This window comes from Atractosteus spatula, chromosome 4 (genome assembly GCF_055471065.1).
Source record: "Atractosteus spatula isolate fAtrSpa1 chromosome 4, fAtrSpa1.hap1, whole genome shotgun sequence".
In the NCBI taxonomy this organism is placed as follows: Eukaryota; Metazoa; Chordata; class Actinopteri; order Semionotiformes; family Lepisosteidae; genus Atractosteus; species Atractosteus spatula.
This window is the reverse complement of record NC_142709.1, coordinates 49,149,934-49,169,746: the sequence shown is the minus strand read 5'-3', so window position 1 is coordinate 49,169,746 and position 19,813 is coordinate 49,149,934. Positions and strand designations below refer to the sequence as shown.

Below are 19,813 nucleotides of genomic sequence, written 5' to 3'. Positions count from 1 at the left end.
AGCAATGGCCTCTCCTTTGTCTCTGCCCTGCTGCATCTGAAGTACAACAGGCTGCCCGTATTAAAAGCATCATGTCATCTATAAATAACCTTTACTCAAGATCACAGAGCACAACACAATGGGCCATTGTAAACAACTAGCCAGAATGCCACTTTGTTCTTTTACAGGACTGATCTGGCTGCTATCGCAGATCTTTCTTCCAGGAGCATTCTAGCAGCCTTAGTACACTGTCGATCAAATGAAGCATCCAAGCTAACACACGTTCTACCATGAAATTCTACAGCTCTCTATTCTGCCTACCTTGGAACATAAAGCAGAAAACATTTTTGGCTTTATTTTGGCCTTCTCATTTTATATGCATCCAAATGCATATTTCCTGCCAGCCTTTTTTGTATTTGTGATATGCGTACAGTCATTGTTAGATATATTCTTCATTGCATACTTACAAAATAAAAGTGGTCAGAAATCCAATTAAATCCAGTTTGTGGACATGATGTTGGGCATCAAGCTGTAGAGTAGGTCTCTTTTCTGAATATGTAATATGACAAAGAGGCTGCTGTTTTCAATAATTAGTCAAACATTTTGGCCATATTCACTAACATACAGTAAAAGGCAAGTACAGTACCTGTACCGAAGACGGAGTTCTAATAGATTGGTGCCTGGTAGTCAATTTATAAAAGTTTTTTCAAATGAGAACCTCCAATTACTCTAAACTCCAGTTTGGAATCCTACCTAAACACTGAATACTTTTCACTGATTAAACTATAATTTAATCTAATTTTATAATCTAATTGATTTAATGATTTTCATCATCACAATAAAAAAGGGTATCAACAAAAAATCAAATTAAAAATAAACTACTTTCTACGAGCTACTAGAGTGCCACAATATAACTCCAATTGTTTATTTTCATGACAGATCACTTTTTGTATACTGCACACTACACATACAGTACATGGCTTTGTAACCACCTGCAAAGTCTTATGCATCACCTTATGTAAGCTTCTGAGGGTCTTTTGTTTATATTCCTAAAAGAGCTTCATTACAGGACTAAAATGCTAAAACATTGAAAAGCAGCACAGTCAGTGACAATAGCTGAATCTGAGGAACACAACTGTGTCCCTGAAGACACCAAAGACCAGCTACCTTCACACTCAAGGGCCCTCACACCAATTTGCATGGCGATTAAATAGCTTTTAATTGCCGATAAATTATTCCAGCTAAACTGTGATTTCATGCAAATATTAAGCTGTAATGACACACAGTGAATCATTTATGAAGATTCAGAACTCAGAACAATGAGAGACAATTAATTCTAATTCTAAGACTCTACAAAATTATATGTCATCCAGGCTTTATGAATGCAGTCTGATTGCATTGTTATCATTTATAAATTATGCGACCATCATGCAGAAAGCAGGAACACTTGGCAGCCACTGGTTGTATACCAACGAGCTGAATTCAGCTTCTTTTAAAATTGAGACTGCATCTTAAGGCACAGTTGGCCAAACCGAATTAATTTATTTTGGACAGTTACTGCTGTGCTTGAGGTGTGTCCCTTTTTAAGGACGATAAAATTAAAACGCATTTTATATTTTAAGTAAATCCAATTTGGTTAATGGTTTTTGTCTTTATTTACTAAAATTTGAGTTGACATCAAACCATTCAAACAACATTTCTTAATATTATTTAACCAAATGGTATATAGTGCATCAACACCTACAGGCTGGTACCATAATAAAGTACCAGTACTATCTATTACCTCTAATAGGGAAGGATGTATATTTTTGGTTTATCTGGCTACTGTTAAACACCATTTGTAAAGTGCAGCATGGACTCTACAGCTAAGGAGCAATTTCACAGTTTAAAACCATGAACAAAAAATAAAAACAAACTTGTAGCTCCAGACTTCAAAGCCCTCACTGCTTATTAGACTTCCAGGGGCTTTGTAAAACATGAGTTGTGTGCTGTCCTTTTCTCCTTTTTTCTCTGGATTAGTTGATACAACACTGACCGGTCTGTATGAAAGCAACTATACCACTTACTGAGTGTCTCAAATCTAGTTTGTTACCACACCAGCGATGATTTACTCTGCTTTGTAAAGTGTTGGAACTATTTATGTTTAGTGTTGTACTGCATGTTCTTCTCAAAGTTACTGCATCAAATGAGGCACCTTTTAAAGAAACCACATGCTTTGAAATGCTGATTTTTGTAATGGATTTAGTTCAATACATTTGAGTCTAAAGAATGCCTGCTGACTGATGAGGTCAGTGGCTACAGAACAAGGAACTAAAGGGCTTCATTATTTTTCATTATTTTCATTAGCAGTGGCTTCTCTCCTGCTGCTCCTTGGTCCTGTAAGACTTCTCATTTTGTGGGCACGCAAAATACAATAAGCTATGAAGATGAAATATTAAAATGTTGCAATCTATTTGTACATGCGTGGGTAGGGATTATCAGCATGTGTGCAACGTGAGCTTTAAAAATTTGCAAAGCTTGAAAGACTCTCATAGACTGACTGGCATAGGCAAGACTGAACTTGCAGATGACGTAAAAATGATAATGATGATAATTATATCAGAAATGTGTTATCTCAAAGGTCATCCCTCGGAAGATCCAGGAAAGGCAGATTGGAAGAGATTGCTTACTCGTGCAGGCCATGGTCGGTGGGTCTTTCTCTGCCCTGAAGTACCCCTTTTCGCAGTGGCAGAACGGGGCGCCCTCGTCGTAGCTGAAACTGTGGGGTGGGCACTTGGAGCACTTGATGTTCCCAGCGAAGGCCTTGTAGAACCCGGTTCTGCAAGCTGATGGAGAACAAAAACCCAAGTCAAGAACAGAGCTTGCCTGCTTTTCCCAATGATTATTGGAAGATTATTAATTCGTATGTCCACAGTACTGGGAGTAAGTATGGAAAGACAGGAAATGACATTATAGTGTTTATATTGACTTTTGTGTAAAATGAAATGTTACCTGATATCGTACAGGTATCCATATTGTTACGGAGTGTGAAATATGTGACTTGTGGAGTGGTAGTATTTTTGTTACTATTGTTGGACAGTGACTTTAACCTGAGTGTCTGAAAGGGTCAGACATGTAGTAGATCTGACTAGCTGGCCTGTCAGGAATTAAAATAACTGCTGACATTGTGTCTCCATATTCCCTCTCGCTGGATCCTGGTCTGTCTCGATAATATTTAAATGACTCTTTCGACTCCTGGGATCTCTGGTTATGCTAGGGAGCCTGTGAAGACTGGTGTCATCACAGTTAAATCCCTCATATATGGGGTCCATTGTCTACGTCTGAGTGAATTTTAGGGGTCCTTAGGTAGAAACGCAGAGGGGGATACCACTATGGAGAAAGAGTGAGGAGCAATGGGGGGGTCGTGTGGAGTGGGGAACAGTGATTCTTAATGTTTTTTATTTTTGTTTTTAATGGTATAAAAATTATGTTTTTTTGGTAACTTTCTTCACTTCTACAAAATAAGAAATTATAATAATACTAAAAATGGTACTGGGAAACTATAAAGAATAGAACACACTGTATGTTGTATAAGTGGATGTCAGAATTTTTGCGTCTGTGACGAACAAAAGCCAGAAATTTAAGTTCTCTGCTAACAAAGTAATGGTTAGTCTATTATTATAGAAATTTAGAAGAACTTCAGATCCTTATTACCATATACTGTGGGATTAACACAAGACTCAGCTAATTTGAATTTTAAAGCCTGTCAGATTTCACCCTGAATGACCAGGGCTTTAAGGGCTGAGTAATGAGCCTGTTGGCATCTCTATTCCATCTGTTCTTCTGGCCATTTAGTGAACTATAATTGATAGGGGAAGCAAACGTACCTCTCCTATATACATCATTAATTTATTCATCAGATCCTTCATTTCTGTAAGCCACGTCTTTTTACATAAGGCAGCATGACCCAAGAAGACATAGGAGATGGCGCTGAAACAATTTAATTGACACATGAAGGGTTCTCACCGATGTCAGAAATAATTATAATAAAATCCCAAATGATACTGCATGTGTGTCGCAGCGTAACCAGCTACTGTATGAAGTGTGTCTCACCACATCCCAAGATGTCAGAGACAGTTGTGGTCATTCGGCACCTCAAATTGTGGGTTTGGCAAAATACTGTTGTGTTAAAGACATGAGACTGGTTGGAAACTGTTGCCATTTGGGAAAAGCAAGCACTCGTGTGTCGGTATACTATGTGGTAATCCTGTTATTCCACTTTGGAGCTCAGACATTTCTTTTTAAAGAATTCAACAACCTTAAGACCCTTTGAGCACAGCCCCTGCTGTGCAACTTTGTGACCAATTTCAAAAACATGCATCATTTACTATTGCAAGAACAGAGGCAAGCATCCTCTGCAACCTGCTACTGTACATCTACCTAAACCAATTTGGACACCTGTGTTTTCCTTATTCATTACTGTGTGGTTATTAGCCCTTTGGTTATTAGGTCCTTTTCGGATGTAGAAATTGAAATAAATGTCGCATTAGGCTGGAGCACAAAGGAACTCCCGCCCCTCCTTCTTCTTTTTGTCTGCCGCTCTTAGGAGGAATGTCACTGAAATGAATATTATTTCACAGCCTCTCTGGTCCCTTGTTAATTATATCAAAGGGTTCTGAGACAAAGGCCCTCGCCCCTGTGAACGTTTAGAGAATCCTACCCTTCCATTACCTGTCACCATACACATCGATTTAACAAGGTAACACAAGCGAGAGCGATTTGAGGGCTTCACCTTGAGATGCTTAGGGCCCCGTGCCTTGCATTTTTCTCCTAATAAACTAATAGAGTACAACTGAAGCCCTCAACCCAGCACTCTCTGTGCACTATGCTAACAGTCAGGAGAGGCTGAAATGCAGTAGTGTTGTTATGGCAAGCAGTGCCTTTTCTAGAAACCAAGGTTAGACGTTCTATTAACCCCCTGGTGGTAAAAGTACCTTGGTGGGGAGAGCAGCCATCAGTGGTGAAAGCATTCATTTTTCTTTCTATGAAGTTGCTGGTAAATAACTCATCTCAGTTGTGTTTTTCATTCGCCCTTGAACAACAGACAAATGATTTGACTGACAAGAGAGACCATTTCTGCTTTTGGAATTCTGAAAAGATTTATTCTTTTTTTTTTCTTAACCAAGAGAGACCCCTACCTGTTCTTTTAAACAAATTAGACTCAGTAAGTAATGTGTTTGCAAAAAGAGCAGCTGATCAGTTATAAGGATCAGTGTGTCAGACTTTGTTGGTACTAGTTGACACTGAAAAATGAAAAAGAAGCTATACATAGTACATTAATCCACCCATTTCCTTACTGCTTCTTCCAGTTCAGGGTGGAGGGTGAACCTGAGCCTATCACAGCAAGCAAAGGGCACAAGGCAGGGTAAACCCTGAACAGGACTCCATCACAAGCCACAAAGACAGACACGTACACACTCACACCAGGGCCAATTTTCCCAGAAGCCAATTAACTTACCAGTATGTTTTTGGACTGTGGGAGGAAACGGGAGCACCTGGAGGAAACTCATGTGAACATGTGGAGAACACACAAACTACACAGGTAGCACCCCATGGGCTGTAACGCTAACCACTGTGTCACCCAATGCTATATACATATGTGACTATATCACGTGTTTACTTCAGAAACATTTCTACATTTTCTAATTTTACAGTTTTCATTATTACCTGCAATTTCTACACTGTACATTTTTGCTAAGGATGAAGATTTGCACTTTTTTATCATAGTGCTGATGGAAGTATTATAACACTTGTGAAAGCTACATTTTCTCCCACCTTAATGACTATTTTTAATAGCATCTGTCTGGCATAAGACCAGGTTGTACAATAACTTTATCACATGCACTCAGTAACACAAGAGAAATTACTCTCAAGTCACAAGAGAGAAAACTGTGGTTAAAGGTTGATAATATGCAGACCTGGAGCTGCCACTTTAAATGTGTGCTCTCTCCAAGGTTAATTAAACTTGGAAAACACCCAAATCCACATTTCTTCCAAGCATTCAGATCCTAGAATGGAATTCCCCTCCTGCATCCTGTAATTTCTAGAGAACTCTGCAGTTTGACGTGAACAAGACCTGCAGGTGCAGTTGCAGTGCAGTTTCCTTGGAACGACCGTGTTACTGTCATTTGCGCAGGGCTGGGATCTTTCCAGGTGAGTTTGAAGATGAATGATTTTAAAAGAAGCACAATTCTGCAGCATTTACTAGCAGAACCACATGAACAAATGTTGCAGAATAGTTCAGCTCTTGAAATCAAAGAGGACATGACGAGGTGTAAGCGTGTAAGATGCCACAGAAATACAAACTGCAAGGTTCCATTCCTTATATCCAACATTTTTTTTCAATTTAGATCTGTGTGCAACTTAAGAAATCCATTACACATTTGCGGACCTTCACTATTACACTTTTTAATCCTTCAGGAAAAAAAAAGCTGTTAGCCTTTTTGAATGTGATGCTCGTCACCACAATTTTCATAGTATTTCATACATGTATACCTGTACTAGGTGGATAACCTTGGATCATGCTGTAATCCTGGTACTGTACATCCTTTTGTGTACCTTCTTTATACACCTTCTGTATATTTCCAATAGTAGACTGGAAACCAAGTTATGATTTTTGTTTAAATAAGAACCCAGAGCAGAGAATCCAAAAGCAGTGGGCACAAGACACGACCACACCAAGGACAGGACACCAGTCCATCACAGGGTACGCATACACAGGGACAATTGCGAGACACCAATTAAGCTGTCCAGCAAGTCTTTGAAAAGTGGAAGGAAACTGGAACACCTGGAAGAAAAAATCAACAACTTCATGCTGCCATAGAGAACAACAAACTCCACAAGAATGTTCCGCAGGCCAGAACTGAACTCAGGACTCAAGAGTTGTGAGATGCAAATAACATTAATTCCTTGTAATATCACAGGAACTTGTTATAGTTACATTACTGATGTGTGTGCTTGTTAGTCATACAAAAGTTTTGAAATGTTATTTACGAATGTGTAAAGTGTACTGCATTGTCAATATTTAGTGGCACAGCTGGTGATTATATTTATCTTGAGATGTGCATTTTAATTGTGTGATGTTATATTCCAGTGAATACATGAATATGATAATGCATTAAAAGAAAACAGTGATACTGGGATTTGATTTTAGTCCTGTTTTGATATTTTCTGGCTGTCAGGTTCCTTTTGTAACAAATGTCTCTCAATTTTCCCAGAGAGTGAAGTAAAACAGTTCTGACAGGTGTAAGAGAACAGCACCAGGAGGAACAGTTCCTCCTACTGCTAGTTCGCTGTTTTTCATAGCCTGATGTTTTCTTGGTGAACAGCTGTACCCTCTATAAGAAGTCAGATGTGTCTTCTTAAAGTCAAACACTTTAGTATTACAATGTAGATAACTTCCACTTACAGATGCACTCTGAATTCAGAAATTTCCACCTTTAATATTATGAATGCACACTTCATGATGTGGCTAAAACTATTTTCAGCACATTTTAAGGTGGAGCAAAAAATGTAATGTAAATAAAAGTATTGCATTTAGATCCACAGGACAGAGATTTAATATACATTATGAAATGTTTTTTTAAGGAAATGGCAGAAACATTTAAGAAATGACCATTAATGAAAGACCATTAAAATGTATAGAATAGAAGAAGGGAACATTGAGGTTAAAATTGTCTTTGTAAATGTTGTAAATGTCACTTCACCTAAGCTCATCTAGCTGAATATATACAGTACATACAGCATGTATTTACTAATCATGGAGCAACCATTGTAATTTATATATAAAGTACACTGCCCACTTCTCTTCAAATCACACTGGCTAAAGCCCAGTGAATGAGTTACACTGAAGTAATTGGTTTGCACATTGCTTATTTTTGCTTTCCTTTGAAAAACAAATCAATAACAAAACACCGGCAATTCTACTTATTCCAGTAGATGCCTCTAGCTTTCAACAAGAAAGCTTCAAAATAGCAGGTGAACACAATAATTTATTTCTCCTGATAATAAAATAAATGTACACAGTGTGATGCTTGTACGAGTTTCTACAGAAGTATTAAAGCTGGCACCCTACCCTACAGCCTCATTTATCGAATCTTTGCAAGTGTGGCGAGTTTACTATCATAAAGGACAAAACCTACTGCTCTTCTACAGGATTTCACAGAGACTCCAGGGACTCGCTATCAGCACACAACTGTACACCGTTATAAAGCCTGCCAACAAAACCACAGAGATCCCGGCAGCTTAGCTCTTTGAGAGATAAGTGATGTGCTGTGCAATCGATTAATTAATCAGAGCTGATTGTCAGCATCTCCCTCATTTGAACAGGCCTGAGATGTGTGGCTGAATATTCAATCCTCATTACTTTTCTGTTGCAGAGCCACACGCTGTAAAGGAAAGACAGTGGACCCTGATTCTCAGATAGGCTTGAGATGCTTTTTTAATTTAATTTAATTCCCATGAAAAGTAATTAATCGAAATTCCTTAAGGTTCGAGTTCAGTGTGCATCCCCCCATGTCTTTCATATCTGTCAATATGGGTATAAGTCTGTCATATACCCTGTCAAAAACTGTACATATTTAAAACATTGCCCTCTTTTAGGCTCAATGTAGGCTTTAGAAGTTCAAATACAAACATGACAGATGAAAAATAGTTTTTACAGATATATGAATAAAAATATGAATGTTAAAGGGTATTTTTGCATGCAGAGATTTTTTTTCTCAGTCAGCAATCACTCATATGAACTTATGGATCTCCCGCACTCCAGTTCCTCTTTAGATATAAAGCCCACAGAGTAGATACTATACATCATGGAAGTTTAAAAAGGTATTTTATGCATGAATGCTTAGAGCTGAACATGCTGCGTAATGGCTTTGTGCAGTTTGATCTTCCAGAAAACTCTTGAGAGGAAGGGATGTGAACAACTGGTCCTGCACTTTCAAGCTGCAGGTATTCAGAACAGTCTGAGCCCACAAAATATTTTTAAAATACTGTAGGAATCAGACATTTTTAATGGCCCACAATCTGTTTTGGATGAAGTAAGGAGTGGAGTGCCGCAGGTTTCAATGTGGGGGTGGTTACTTTTTCTGTATTTCAGATAAAGAAATAAATAAGTTAAGTAAATTCACTTAGGACGTGACATCAAGGGAAATAATAACATCCTTGATGCATAATCAAATCAAAAACAATCAAAATGTGTTTTTATCTAAGATTTGGAAATGAGAAGATACATGGAAAAGCCATTCATCCATTTTCTAACCACTTCATCCAATTCAGAGTCACGGAAGAGCCGGAGCCTATCCCAGCATGTAACCAGTGCAAAGTGGGATACTCCCTGGTCAGGACACCTGTCCATTGCAGGGCACACAAAGACACAAACACAGATCTACACACCTACTTAAACCAGTGCCAATGTTCCTAGAAGACAGTTATCCTACTAGTATGTTATTGGATTGTGAGAGCAAACTGGAGCACCTAGAGGAAACCTAGGGAGAACATTCAGTATGAGACATCAACATCGCTGTTCTTAATGTACTGTAGCTCAATAAGATAGAGAGGGGCAAGTCAAGAAACATGGGCTATGCTGTATGTTTTTGCTGGAAGGGAAAATGTAAGGATGAATCTAGGATTCATGGAGCTCAGTCAGAATCAATGTGAACTTCATGACTTTTTGTCTCAAAGTTGTAAATAAGCAATTCATTTACATGGTTTCTCAAACCAAGGAAGGTTTCAATAGCAGGGTCAACCAGATAGGATGTAACCATTGGCAAGGAAGGAGCTGAAAATGTCAACATGGGCTCAACCTGGCAATATCCATGGTCCAAGTTATTAAGCAGATGAGTGTGTCTGGAATGACAAAGACAGCATTACCAGGAATGGATCCCAAAACTAAAATTAAATTAAGTCAAGTCATCAAATTCTAATATATATCCCATACCATTTTCACCATATGTACTGAGGAATATGAGAAGATGGGAGTTAGACTTAACATTAAATAGGACCAAAATTCTGAATTGGCAAATTCAAAATGCGCACTCTCTGTTGTCAGAATTTTGGTTTCATTTTGGTTTCCTTGGCAAACCGCAAGACCTCTATTATCATCCCAAGTAATTATTATGTGCCTTATTTGCTAATATGTATATCTCAAGGATGTATGATATCAATATTGCTTAAAAGGCTCAACAATTTAGAAAAGCATAAGGTTTTGGAACTGTCTTTATCATTCCATTTATTGCTTAATGTATGTAGAAATTATATCAGTTTTTTTATTATGAAGCATAGATGAGTGTCTTCTTCTAATAATCCTGTTCTCTCTGGAAACACTGTCTGCTTCCAGGATTTTACTTGCTTCTTCCATATTTCAATCTGTTTTTGTTTTCTAATAATTCCTTTTCCCCTGTGTTACACTGTTGTATCTAAGAAACCCTTTAATATTTAAAAAGCTTTGTGTTGTAGGAATACCAGCATTTTAATTCCATATCACTGCTGCCAACCAACCATTTCCTGCACTAGCAAAAAAAAATCAGAACAAGCATTTAGAATTCACACCAAACTAACCCAAGATCAGAGCTATGACCAGAGCACACTGAACACTCAATAAAAATGTAAATAACTCAATTCCACTTCTCCTCACTATTCTCCAGTTTTGCACCAGTGTTCACTCACAGTGTGCCCAGAATCAGCACTGTGAAAGGGGATTAAATGTTTAGAAGATATTTTTAAAGCGTTTTGCTCCAGAGAGGAATCCTCTTAATTTGCTGAAAGTAATTCTAAAAATCTGTGGATAGTAACAGAGTTGGAAAGTTAATGTGATTTCCATGTAAATACAGTTTTGGAGGTCTCAACGGACTCCATTTTGACTGATAAAAAATGGAGCATGTGTATCAATAAAGCTTAAATGCTTTGAAGCTTATCCAGTTAGAAGCCAGATTTCCTTAATGAAAATGTATATCTTGTGCAAGCTTTGGGACAAGATTGCACATGAGACCAAGCCCACATTTACAGTACATCCGCCTCTTGAAGTAATCAAGAAAATAAAATTTGATCAATAATAAAACATAAAAATGAAGTCATTACAGTCATACAAATAAACCAAAATTCTAATTGACTTCTGTATATTTCATAAGAGGATGTGTGACTTAAACCTAGAAATTTTGGTAACCTTTTATTTTTCGCAGTTACTGGTTTGATCCTCTCCTAGCCAGTACAGAAAACAGAATAATCCAACTCCACATCTACATTTAGAGTAGTATCAATTTTTGATATTGATATATTCACTGACATCCTGTGCAAATATTCTGAGTGAGCTGAAACAATTACAGATCTAGTGAAGAAAATGGCGGTGCTATTAATCTGAAGAATTAAGTGGCCCAAGTTATATCCTAGGAGTAAATTAACCCTGCTCTTTCAGAGAAGACCTTATGTGCCTTTCCTTTTAGCAGTCAGACTGGGCCTCTTATCTACCACTTCAGAGCCATTCTTCTGAGCTGACTGGCAATGTAATTATGGCAGAGATTAACAAAGCGGACATTGTCTGATATCCTGGAAAAAAAACCCTCATGTCATAGTCATCTCCAAATTACCTTTTACTTTTATCATTTATGATTATATAGCTATAAAAGACAAGTTACAATACTTCTCTGAAAAGCTTGTTTGAAATACAATCATACATACATTAGTCAAGTTTGTAAATTTGTATTTGATGTTAACTGGTGTAAAGGTTGCTATATTTCTATTCTTGCAGTTACAATGTAGAAAAAATAACTATAAATAAATATTTTCTTATGTTTTGATATTTTTTAGGGTGGGGATTAGAATGGGACCCAACAATGTGTATCTATCTAGTTGTTTAAATTGATTAAATAATACAATCATATAGGCAGCTATCCTGGAACAACCCATTGTAACACAAACATTTTGCCTTAGGTAGGCAATCAAAACATACTAGCAAACCAGGCTAGAAGAGTTTGCTTATAGTTAATGTACAGTATGGGAATTTACAGTACCATGTCTGTTAGTGGAGTTTCTATACGATAAGTCACATGCCAAGTTCTTAAAGAAGTCCTCTTTGAAAACACCTCTGTATTATTCCCTTTTTGCTTCTTTTACTGGATACTAAACATACTGGATTTCCCTAAAATGACTGATGGCTAACTAATTTATTTGACAGACATTTTTATCCACACCTACTTACAGCACAGTACATTTGCACCAGGTTATAGACAGTGTCTATAATAGATATGGGCAGTGAGTTTGTTGCTTGCACACTTCAGCCAAGTAAGATAGCTGAAATTTGGATTTAAAGCGGGACTATACTCATGAAACCAGTCCTTGAAATAGAGTAGAGATAAATCTACTGTACATCTCACTTGGATCCAATGCAACTAATAGAGCACAGGAGTTGTGTGCTGATATAGAGTAGTTTTAGCACATGAACTGCAGAATTCTGGACAATCAGATTATGCATTTTTTGAAAGTATTTTCCATTAGAAAATTCCTCTAAACGTAAAACATCCAGAATTTAATGTAAAGGGTAAACATGATAATTGAACTTTTTTCATAGATATTTCTAGCTGAAAATGTGTATTACTTTAAACATACACCAATGTTAAAATATTTCCAGCACAGCTTTGTCTCTAACTGCAAAGGGGGTAAAAATATTTATATAATTGGTCTTGATATTTGTGTTCTAGAAAGAAAATTCAGTCTAGGAGTACATTTCTTTACAACAAAAGCACATTAGTGTGAAAGGTGTGCTGTATTCTTAAGGTGCTTCTTCACAAGGCTGACACAGAGGTAAAACTGAGACATCTGCACCTGCATCTGCTGGCAGCTTTGTGTGGAAAGGAGACAAGTTAAAGGCCCACCACTTGCTTACAGGAGTGACTACTCTTATTATATTGGAGGAGAGCCAGTGTATTACCACTCTGAATCCTCTGTCTATTTTCACCTTGAAGAACAACCTGTCTCCAAACAGCATAAAGGGCATGAGATGAAAAATAACCTTTGCTAAAAGGACCACACTCCCTTACCTAAACACCATGAGTTAATAAAGGTTATCATTTACTACATTGTTTATAGGAAAATCTGTCACCCAAAGGGATAATCCACTTTTGCATCCTGCATCTACTGTATATTGAGAGAAATTCAGATGATCTGTTCCACAAAACTGTGAAACCTTCTGAGCAACAGATACAGTGCATCTTACATCAGACCATTTAAGTAGAAAAGCAATGACACTCCTTTCTTAGAGGTTAGCACAGATGACTGCATGCAGGTTACATTAATCAAAGCTATTCGAGCCTTTAACCTTTTGTAAATATATTATTAATATCAGAGTTGAGCAAGACAATCTAACTGAAAACCCCAACTGAGATAAAACAATGAAATTAAAATAACAGAGATGAATGCATAATAAATCTAAACTGTCATTTCATAATTCAGTGTTGGTGAAAAACAATATTACACACATCATTCTCTGCAAAGGGTGTGCATTTTTCTTTGCATCTCACAATATTAGCCACGCAACTGAACCAAGTTTAGTTATTTTGAAACCACTATTACATTGTAAAGTGAGGTTATTAAGACTCAAAATGAAACACTGGTGTGTAGAAACTAATCTTTAATGACTTTTTTGAATGATAGATGGACAAATCCCCCCCAAAAAATGAAAAAAGACTCAGGACCAAGCACTGCTTCCCCTCTGGGTCTCTGTTACCTAGGCAATGTGCAGTTTCACCAAAAGACACTCTCAACTGTCCTCTGAAATGGACAGTCACCCCAGTCCCAGTGTGAGTGCCACACTATTGATATAAGCCACTGGATTTGATCTAACGTAAATTCAATTTGGGCAGAATGGTGGTCGCCAGCACTGGGGCTGAGGGTTCAATTCCTGGGATGCAATCTGTATGGAGTTTTGTATGTTCTTCCCTGTTATATGTAAGTTTCCTCTGGGTGATCCAGCTTTCTCCCACAGTTCATAAACACAATGGTAATCTTGGGCTTCTGGGGAAATTGGCCCTGATGTGAGTGTGTGTATTTTATCTGTATGTGCCCTGTGATGGACTAGCGTCCTGTCCAAGCAGTCTCTTACCCGATCCTTTCTGGAATAGGCTCCAGCTCTCCTGTGACCCTGAATTGGATTAACTAGTTTAAATGTAGGTGGATGGATATGTCAATTTTAAAGAACTGTGTTAAAACCAAGTAGAAGATTAATAACATCAAAATCAAGTTTTGTGTGAACAAAAGTCTCTAGCAACAACGGAGAAGCGTGAAAAGTTATCTTTGGAATTCCGTAGGACTAACACATTTCTGTCATTGCAACTATGCTTGATATTCTGTAATAACCTCACCACCCCCCTTTTAAACTGCTAATTAATAAACCTTGTGATTATCAGGATATGGTATTCTGTGAACTCCTCTGAGTCTGTTTTTTCTTTTTTTAATCTCCTCATAATTAACACATCAAGGATGGCAATGATTAGCACTTTCCTATTACTGAGAGTGGCGCTGCTCTTACCTGACAACATGTTTTTGAGACTTAATGTCTCACTTTCTGTGTTCTAATTCAGTAAAAGGAAACAGAAAACTTAAAAAAAATATGAAACATATCTTTACCCTAATGATAGCCTGTGCAATGTTGATCAATTAACATTTCTGAGACGAAAACATCTCACCTGCATGACATGGAAACTTTGTTACATCTACATAATGTGCCATAACTCACAGAAGCTTTTTGCACCCCTAGAAAATAATACGTCAGGGTGTTACCTCTGTATCTTGCACCTTAGGAAGTGTATGCACGTTAGTGGTGGATGAAGTCAGCTCCTCAATATGTAAAGCACTTTGAGATTCGATGGGATGAAACCTACTATATTAACACAAAGTATTACACTCATTTACTTGCACTTTAAAGTGATATTTGCACTGGCTCTCTATGGAATATAGAGTTAAATTTAAGTTTCTCCTGCTTCATACTATGTGAAGCAGTGAGCAATGCACAGCAGCTCTTACTGCATGAATATAACCCAGCTCTGAACCTTCCAGCTGAGGATTTTGGCCTTCTTACTTCTTAAGAGAACTGTCATGTGCAGCACCTCGTCTGTGGAACACTTTGCCCAATTTGCACTCTGCGACTGTCGATATTTCCAAAAGTTGCTTCTGACTAATGCTTTTAAAGAGTAATTTAATCTTCCTCTTGGTTTCACTACAGTACGTCTGTTAACTGTGCTTTTTTCTTTCCTTTTTGTTCTTTTCATTTTGTATTGTGTGTGCAATTGTTCAGTGCTTTGACTTAAAAAAAAAATAGAAAATTGTACTATTGTTATTAATAGCGACAAAAATGCCTTAAGTGTTCACTTCGGCCTGCTGTATCTACAGAGCAGTAATAACTGACTGATCCCAGAAGATTCTCCTGTCAGTTCCTATATTCTCCAGTGAGTCTTGTGCCAAACACCTATTATACTGCATATAATAAAAAATAATGCCTTTCATTTTGTCTTTTTGAGAATAGGCCAAGTAACACTTCAGGTTCTTTACATTAAGCAAGACTGGATGACATAGACATAAACCTTTTACATAGCAGATGCATAAAGAACCGATCTTGAAAGAGGACCTATGTCTCTCAAGGTTTACCAGTTTCTTCTGACGGTGTTGATTTATTTCTTTCAACCACCATACTACTAATTTGTCAGGTCCTTCTCTTCACAGCTTTCTTTGAGTTCCCATGAGGTCTTCAGATATATTAAATTACTGAGTGGTGAGTGAACATTTCCCTTTACTCGTGTACCCTGTTTTCTAAATTAAATTAAATCAGTTCTCATCTTTATAAATATGCAAAATTAGATTATAACCACCTATCTCAAGTCTACCTTCACCCCCACAGTCTCCTGGGCCTTTGTCTTGCTCTGTTTGTTTCAGGAAAGTGGTACACCTGGGAATGTGGATATTGTTGTCTGCTAAAGCAATTTAAAAATCTGCACTGGAAGGTCAATTAAATCTCAGAGTTTGATGGCTATTTTGGCACAGAGAGGAAATTCAAATGATTTGGCATTCGAGACAGAATGGTGGAGCCTAGGAATACTTATTTATGTCATCACATACAGCAGAATGAATCTCTTCCTCTGCATCTTCTTGTATGGCATACCGTATGCATACTGGAAATGTTCCAAGACTGAAATTAAATGGAGTTCTAAACAAAAACAAATAAATGAGCACATTTTTAAACTCTGTGTCCCAGGTACTGAATCACATCCACATTGCGTATGTCTTTCAGCTGCAATCAACAAAAGTTGAGACTTCACAAATTCTGTTGCATACCATACAGTATATGCAATGTAAAAGCCAGTTAAAATGATGAATCATGGTACATGGTACCACATACAGTACAACAAGTGGTTGTAAAAGGGGTTAAGAATATGTGTCACAAATGAGGGACGTTTACTGTACAGCTCATGAGTAAATGTAGAAATCAGATCATCCTGGTATAAAACACACTGCAGCTTCAGTCTGCACTCTGACAATGAATGAAGTAAAATGAGTCTCGAATCTCTTTTGTGATAACTTCCTCACTGTCAGGTAACAGAATTAATTCTGCAATAACGTCTCCTGTGGCAGGTAAATGCCTGATTTCAGATTTATTACATTTTGTAACTTTGAATAGACATTACAATGTTTTGCAGTACTTGTGCTGTGTCGACACGAGACAGATTTTCAAATGGATATTTACAGCATCTATAAAGCCTCAATCTTACAATAGCCATAGAGAAAACTAAGGGGAGTATTGTACAGTGTATGCATGTTTATGAAGCACTTGAAGCAATACTAAATAAAATTCACCGAAACAGATGACATTAATTCCACGTTATTATTGTGTAACAATGAAACCTGGCAATAACCTATAGAGACAATATAACAGTATTGGTCACATTATGGATCTGGAAACAGGTTGATATATTGGATTGCATGCTGAAGCACGCAGACATAAATTGGAAAATAGCATATTTGAGCATTTCATGTTTTTTTTTACAGCAAGCTTTCTAGGTAAAATGATAAAGTGTGTTTTCCTCAAGGAAGAACACATGGCGCTCTTTAAAACCGTGCTCTTCAGTAAATCTTAAAGAAGATGAAAGTGTGAAAATGCTTCTGTTTTGATATTATACTGTAACTGCCAGTGTGAATGAGATCCTTGTGTCAGCTTGGTACTGTAGGTCACCCATCCTTAAAGAAATCAGCAAACAACAGCCCAAGCAATAGGTGACACACACCCTTAATGGGACACCAATCATCCTCAGGACACACACAGTATACACTCACAACAGGGCCAGTTTTGGCAGAAGCCAATTAACCTTCCAGTTTGTCTTTAGAGGATACCAGAGTGCCTGCAGGTAGCCCATACAAACAGGGGAGAACATACAAATTCCAAGTACCCCAGGATTTGAAGCCAAGTCTTCAGTGCTGTGAAGCAGTAATGCTAACCACTGCGCCATCATGCCACCATTGCTATTGATTAACTCAATCAATAAAATAAATTACATTTAATTTGCAGTTTTAGAATCTTTTTCAAATCCAAATATCTGATGATTTCGAGTGATCTTCTACTTCTACATTTACCCAAATTGTCACAGCAACATTTACAATGTGTGCAGTATATGATATCTGGGGAAAAGGTAAAGTTTTGACTTTTTATTTCTGAAGACCAAGCTCAATGAGGAAGGTAGACCAGGGCTGCAGCTTTACAGTAACCCATTTTAAGGCCAGCAGAAAATGCAATCATGATTCTTTCTCCTGTAGAAGAAACAACTTTTTGATTTAAATAGGCAATTTTCTGTAGTAGTGACCTGAGCACACATATGCTACAATTGTCTTGTCTCTTTTCCCAACAATTTATCAGGAGATGGAAATATGCATTGCAGACTATCCAAGCTGTCTGTCTTTTCCCACCAGGGAAATTGAAACCATGATAGTACAATTACTTATTATGCTAAAAGCTGGAAATAATAGCTTAACTGTTTGGGAAATAAGGTGCAGAAATGATCTTTTGAAAAAAAAATTCAATCAGAGTTCAGTTAGGCAAGCATCAAGTCCTGCTGACTTGACTAATTCATGGCCTTTTCTGCACAGGTATTTAAATACACAAAACTCCTTTCCTGTGTTACCAAAGATGAATTCACTTAGTGCTGAATAAACTCCTTTATGCAGACTATCATTAGTCCCGGGGCAGAGGGAGGAATATTTAAACACTGTACTTCTATTCATTTCCAGTATAGTTGTATTTCTTGGATTTTTAATATTTGTTGTTTGTTTTCACTGTTTCAACCTCATTCCCCTTTTGATTTTTTGTAACCACAGGAAATACTGAAACTGAGCATAAAATGTATCATTATATTATTCATGTATGTCTTTAGACGTATCAGCTATACAGATTTTGGATTTTAATTTGTGCCATGTATATTAAATAAAATATTTTAATGAATTGATTATTCATGGCAGACTTTGACACATGTGAGTGTTCGTTGACTGTTGCATAAGCACTAAATAACCTCATCTGTGAGAGGGTTGATTGGAAGCAGGAGATGAGGTGATTTAACCCATTGAATGTCAAGCCTGGTGAAAATTAAGAAAGGATACAATATGCCTTAACAATCAATTGAATAAAGCCTTCATGCCATCAGTATGTTGGAAGGTGGACTATGTCAGTACACTGTTGCTTTCTGTTTGGGTGGTTCACAGCCAGATGTTACTAACCTACCAGGACATTACAGTCAAACACAATACATCAATGATACTATTTCAGGGACCATGAATCATTAGACTTTGGGGATACCACATTTGTGTTGGTTTGTGCACTCAGCTCCACCAGGAACACAAGGTTGCAATGACCTCTGCATGTGGGCAGTCAGGTCACGCACACTGAGGCTCAACACTCACCTGATGAGCAGGACATTGGGTGGACTTGCTCATCAAAGAATCATGATGTGCATGCCCTGTTTGCCAAACCTGAGCCCCATTGGAAATCTGAAGGATAGACTGGCATGATCTGTGGCTTTTAGGGCTCAGAGACCAGTGAGCAGATGCTACAAGAGGAATGTGACAAAATCCCAAAAAACAGCATCTGTATCTTGATGTACAATCAAAGATGTACAGATTGTACTGCTTCCAATGCTACTGTACTGTAGGTACACAGAGTGCTGACTTCCACAGAAAATGGTTCAAGATCACTTATGGAATGTCCTTTTAATAAAATGTGCCTGCTACATACTGATGTTCTGTCATTTTCCTTATAATAACTGTGAATCTGTTGCATTTATAAAGGATGCAAATATTTTGATACTATCTCAATATACAGTATAGTTCTCATTGAAGTGCCTTAACCCAATGTGGATTTAGACCATATGAGGATGCAAATTGAATTTTTCTACTCTGATTCTTTTTAAACTGCTCCTTTGAGTATTCTGCAGATGGAGGTCACAGCCATAAATTTTCATACTAAAGTTCAAAGATCTGAACAATTGCAAGTTGAATTACACATGCAGTGAATCCTTAGCACTCAGTAAATACTAATATCAGGCTGATCGGTTATTTGTTCTGTTTATAGCAAAATCATTTACTGTTCACATTTGCTTAGCCCCTTTATAAATGTGAATAGACATCTAGATAAAACATAATTATGGGACAAAACATGGTTGCAGCTTCAATCTGTACTTCATCAAAAAAAAAGGCAGGAGGTTCTGAGTTTATAGCTATGCAGGCAATCCTATTTGAAATATTCATTCTCACAATGCAGAAATTAAATGAA

At 37.4% G+C, this 19,813-nt stretch overlaps 1 protein-coding gene across 1 annotated transcript in view; it reads right to left on the bottom strand.

Annotated features, from left to right (window-relative positions):
• Positions 1 to 2,992, bottom strand: part of epha6 (eph receptor A6) — a 99,121-nt gene extending 96,129 nt beyond the window's left edge. The window contains exons 1-2 of the mRNA XM_088914187.1: positions 2,971 to 2,992; positions 2,649 to 2,804 (exon numbers count right to left, since the gene is read on the bottom strand). Coding sequence (XP_088770313.1) covers positions 2,649 to 2,804; positions 2,971 to 2,992 — 178 coding nt within the window. The remainder of the gene's footprint in view (positions 1 to 2,648; positions 2,805 to 2,970) is intronic.
• Positions 2,993 to 19,813: the final 16,821 nt, after the last annotated feature.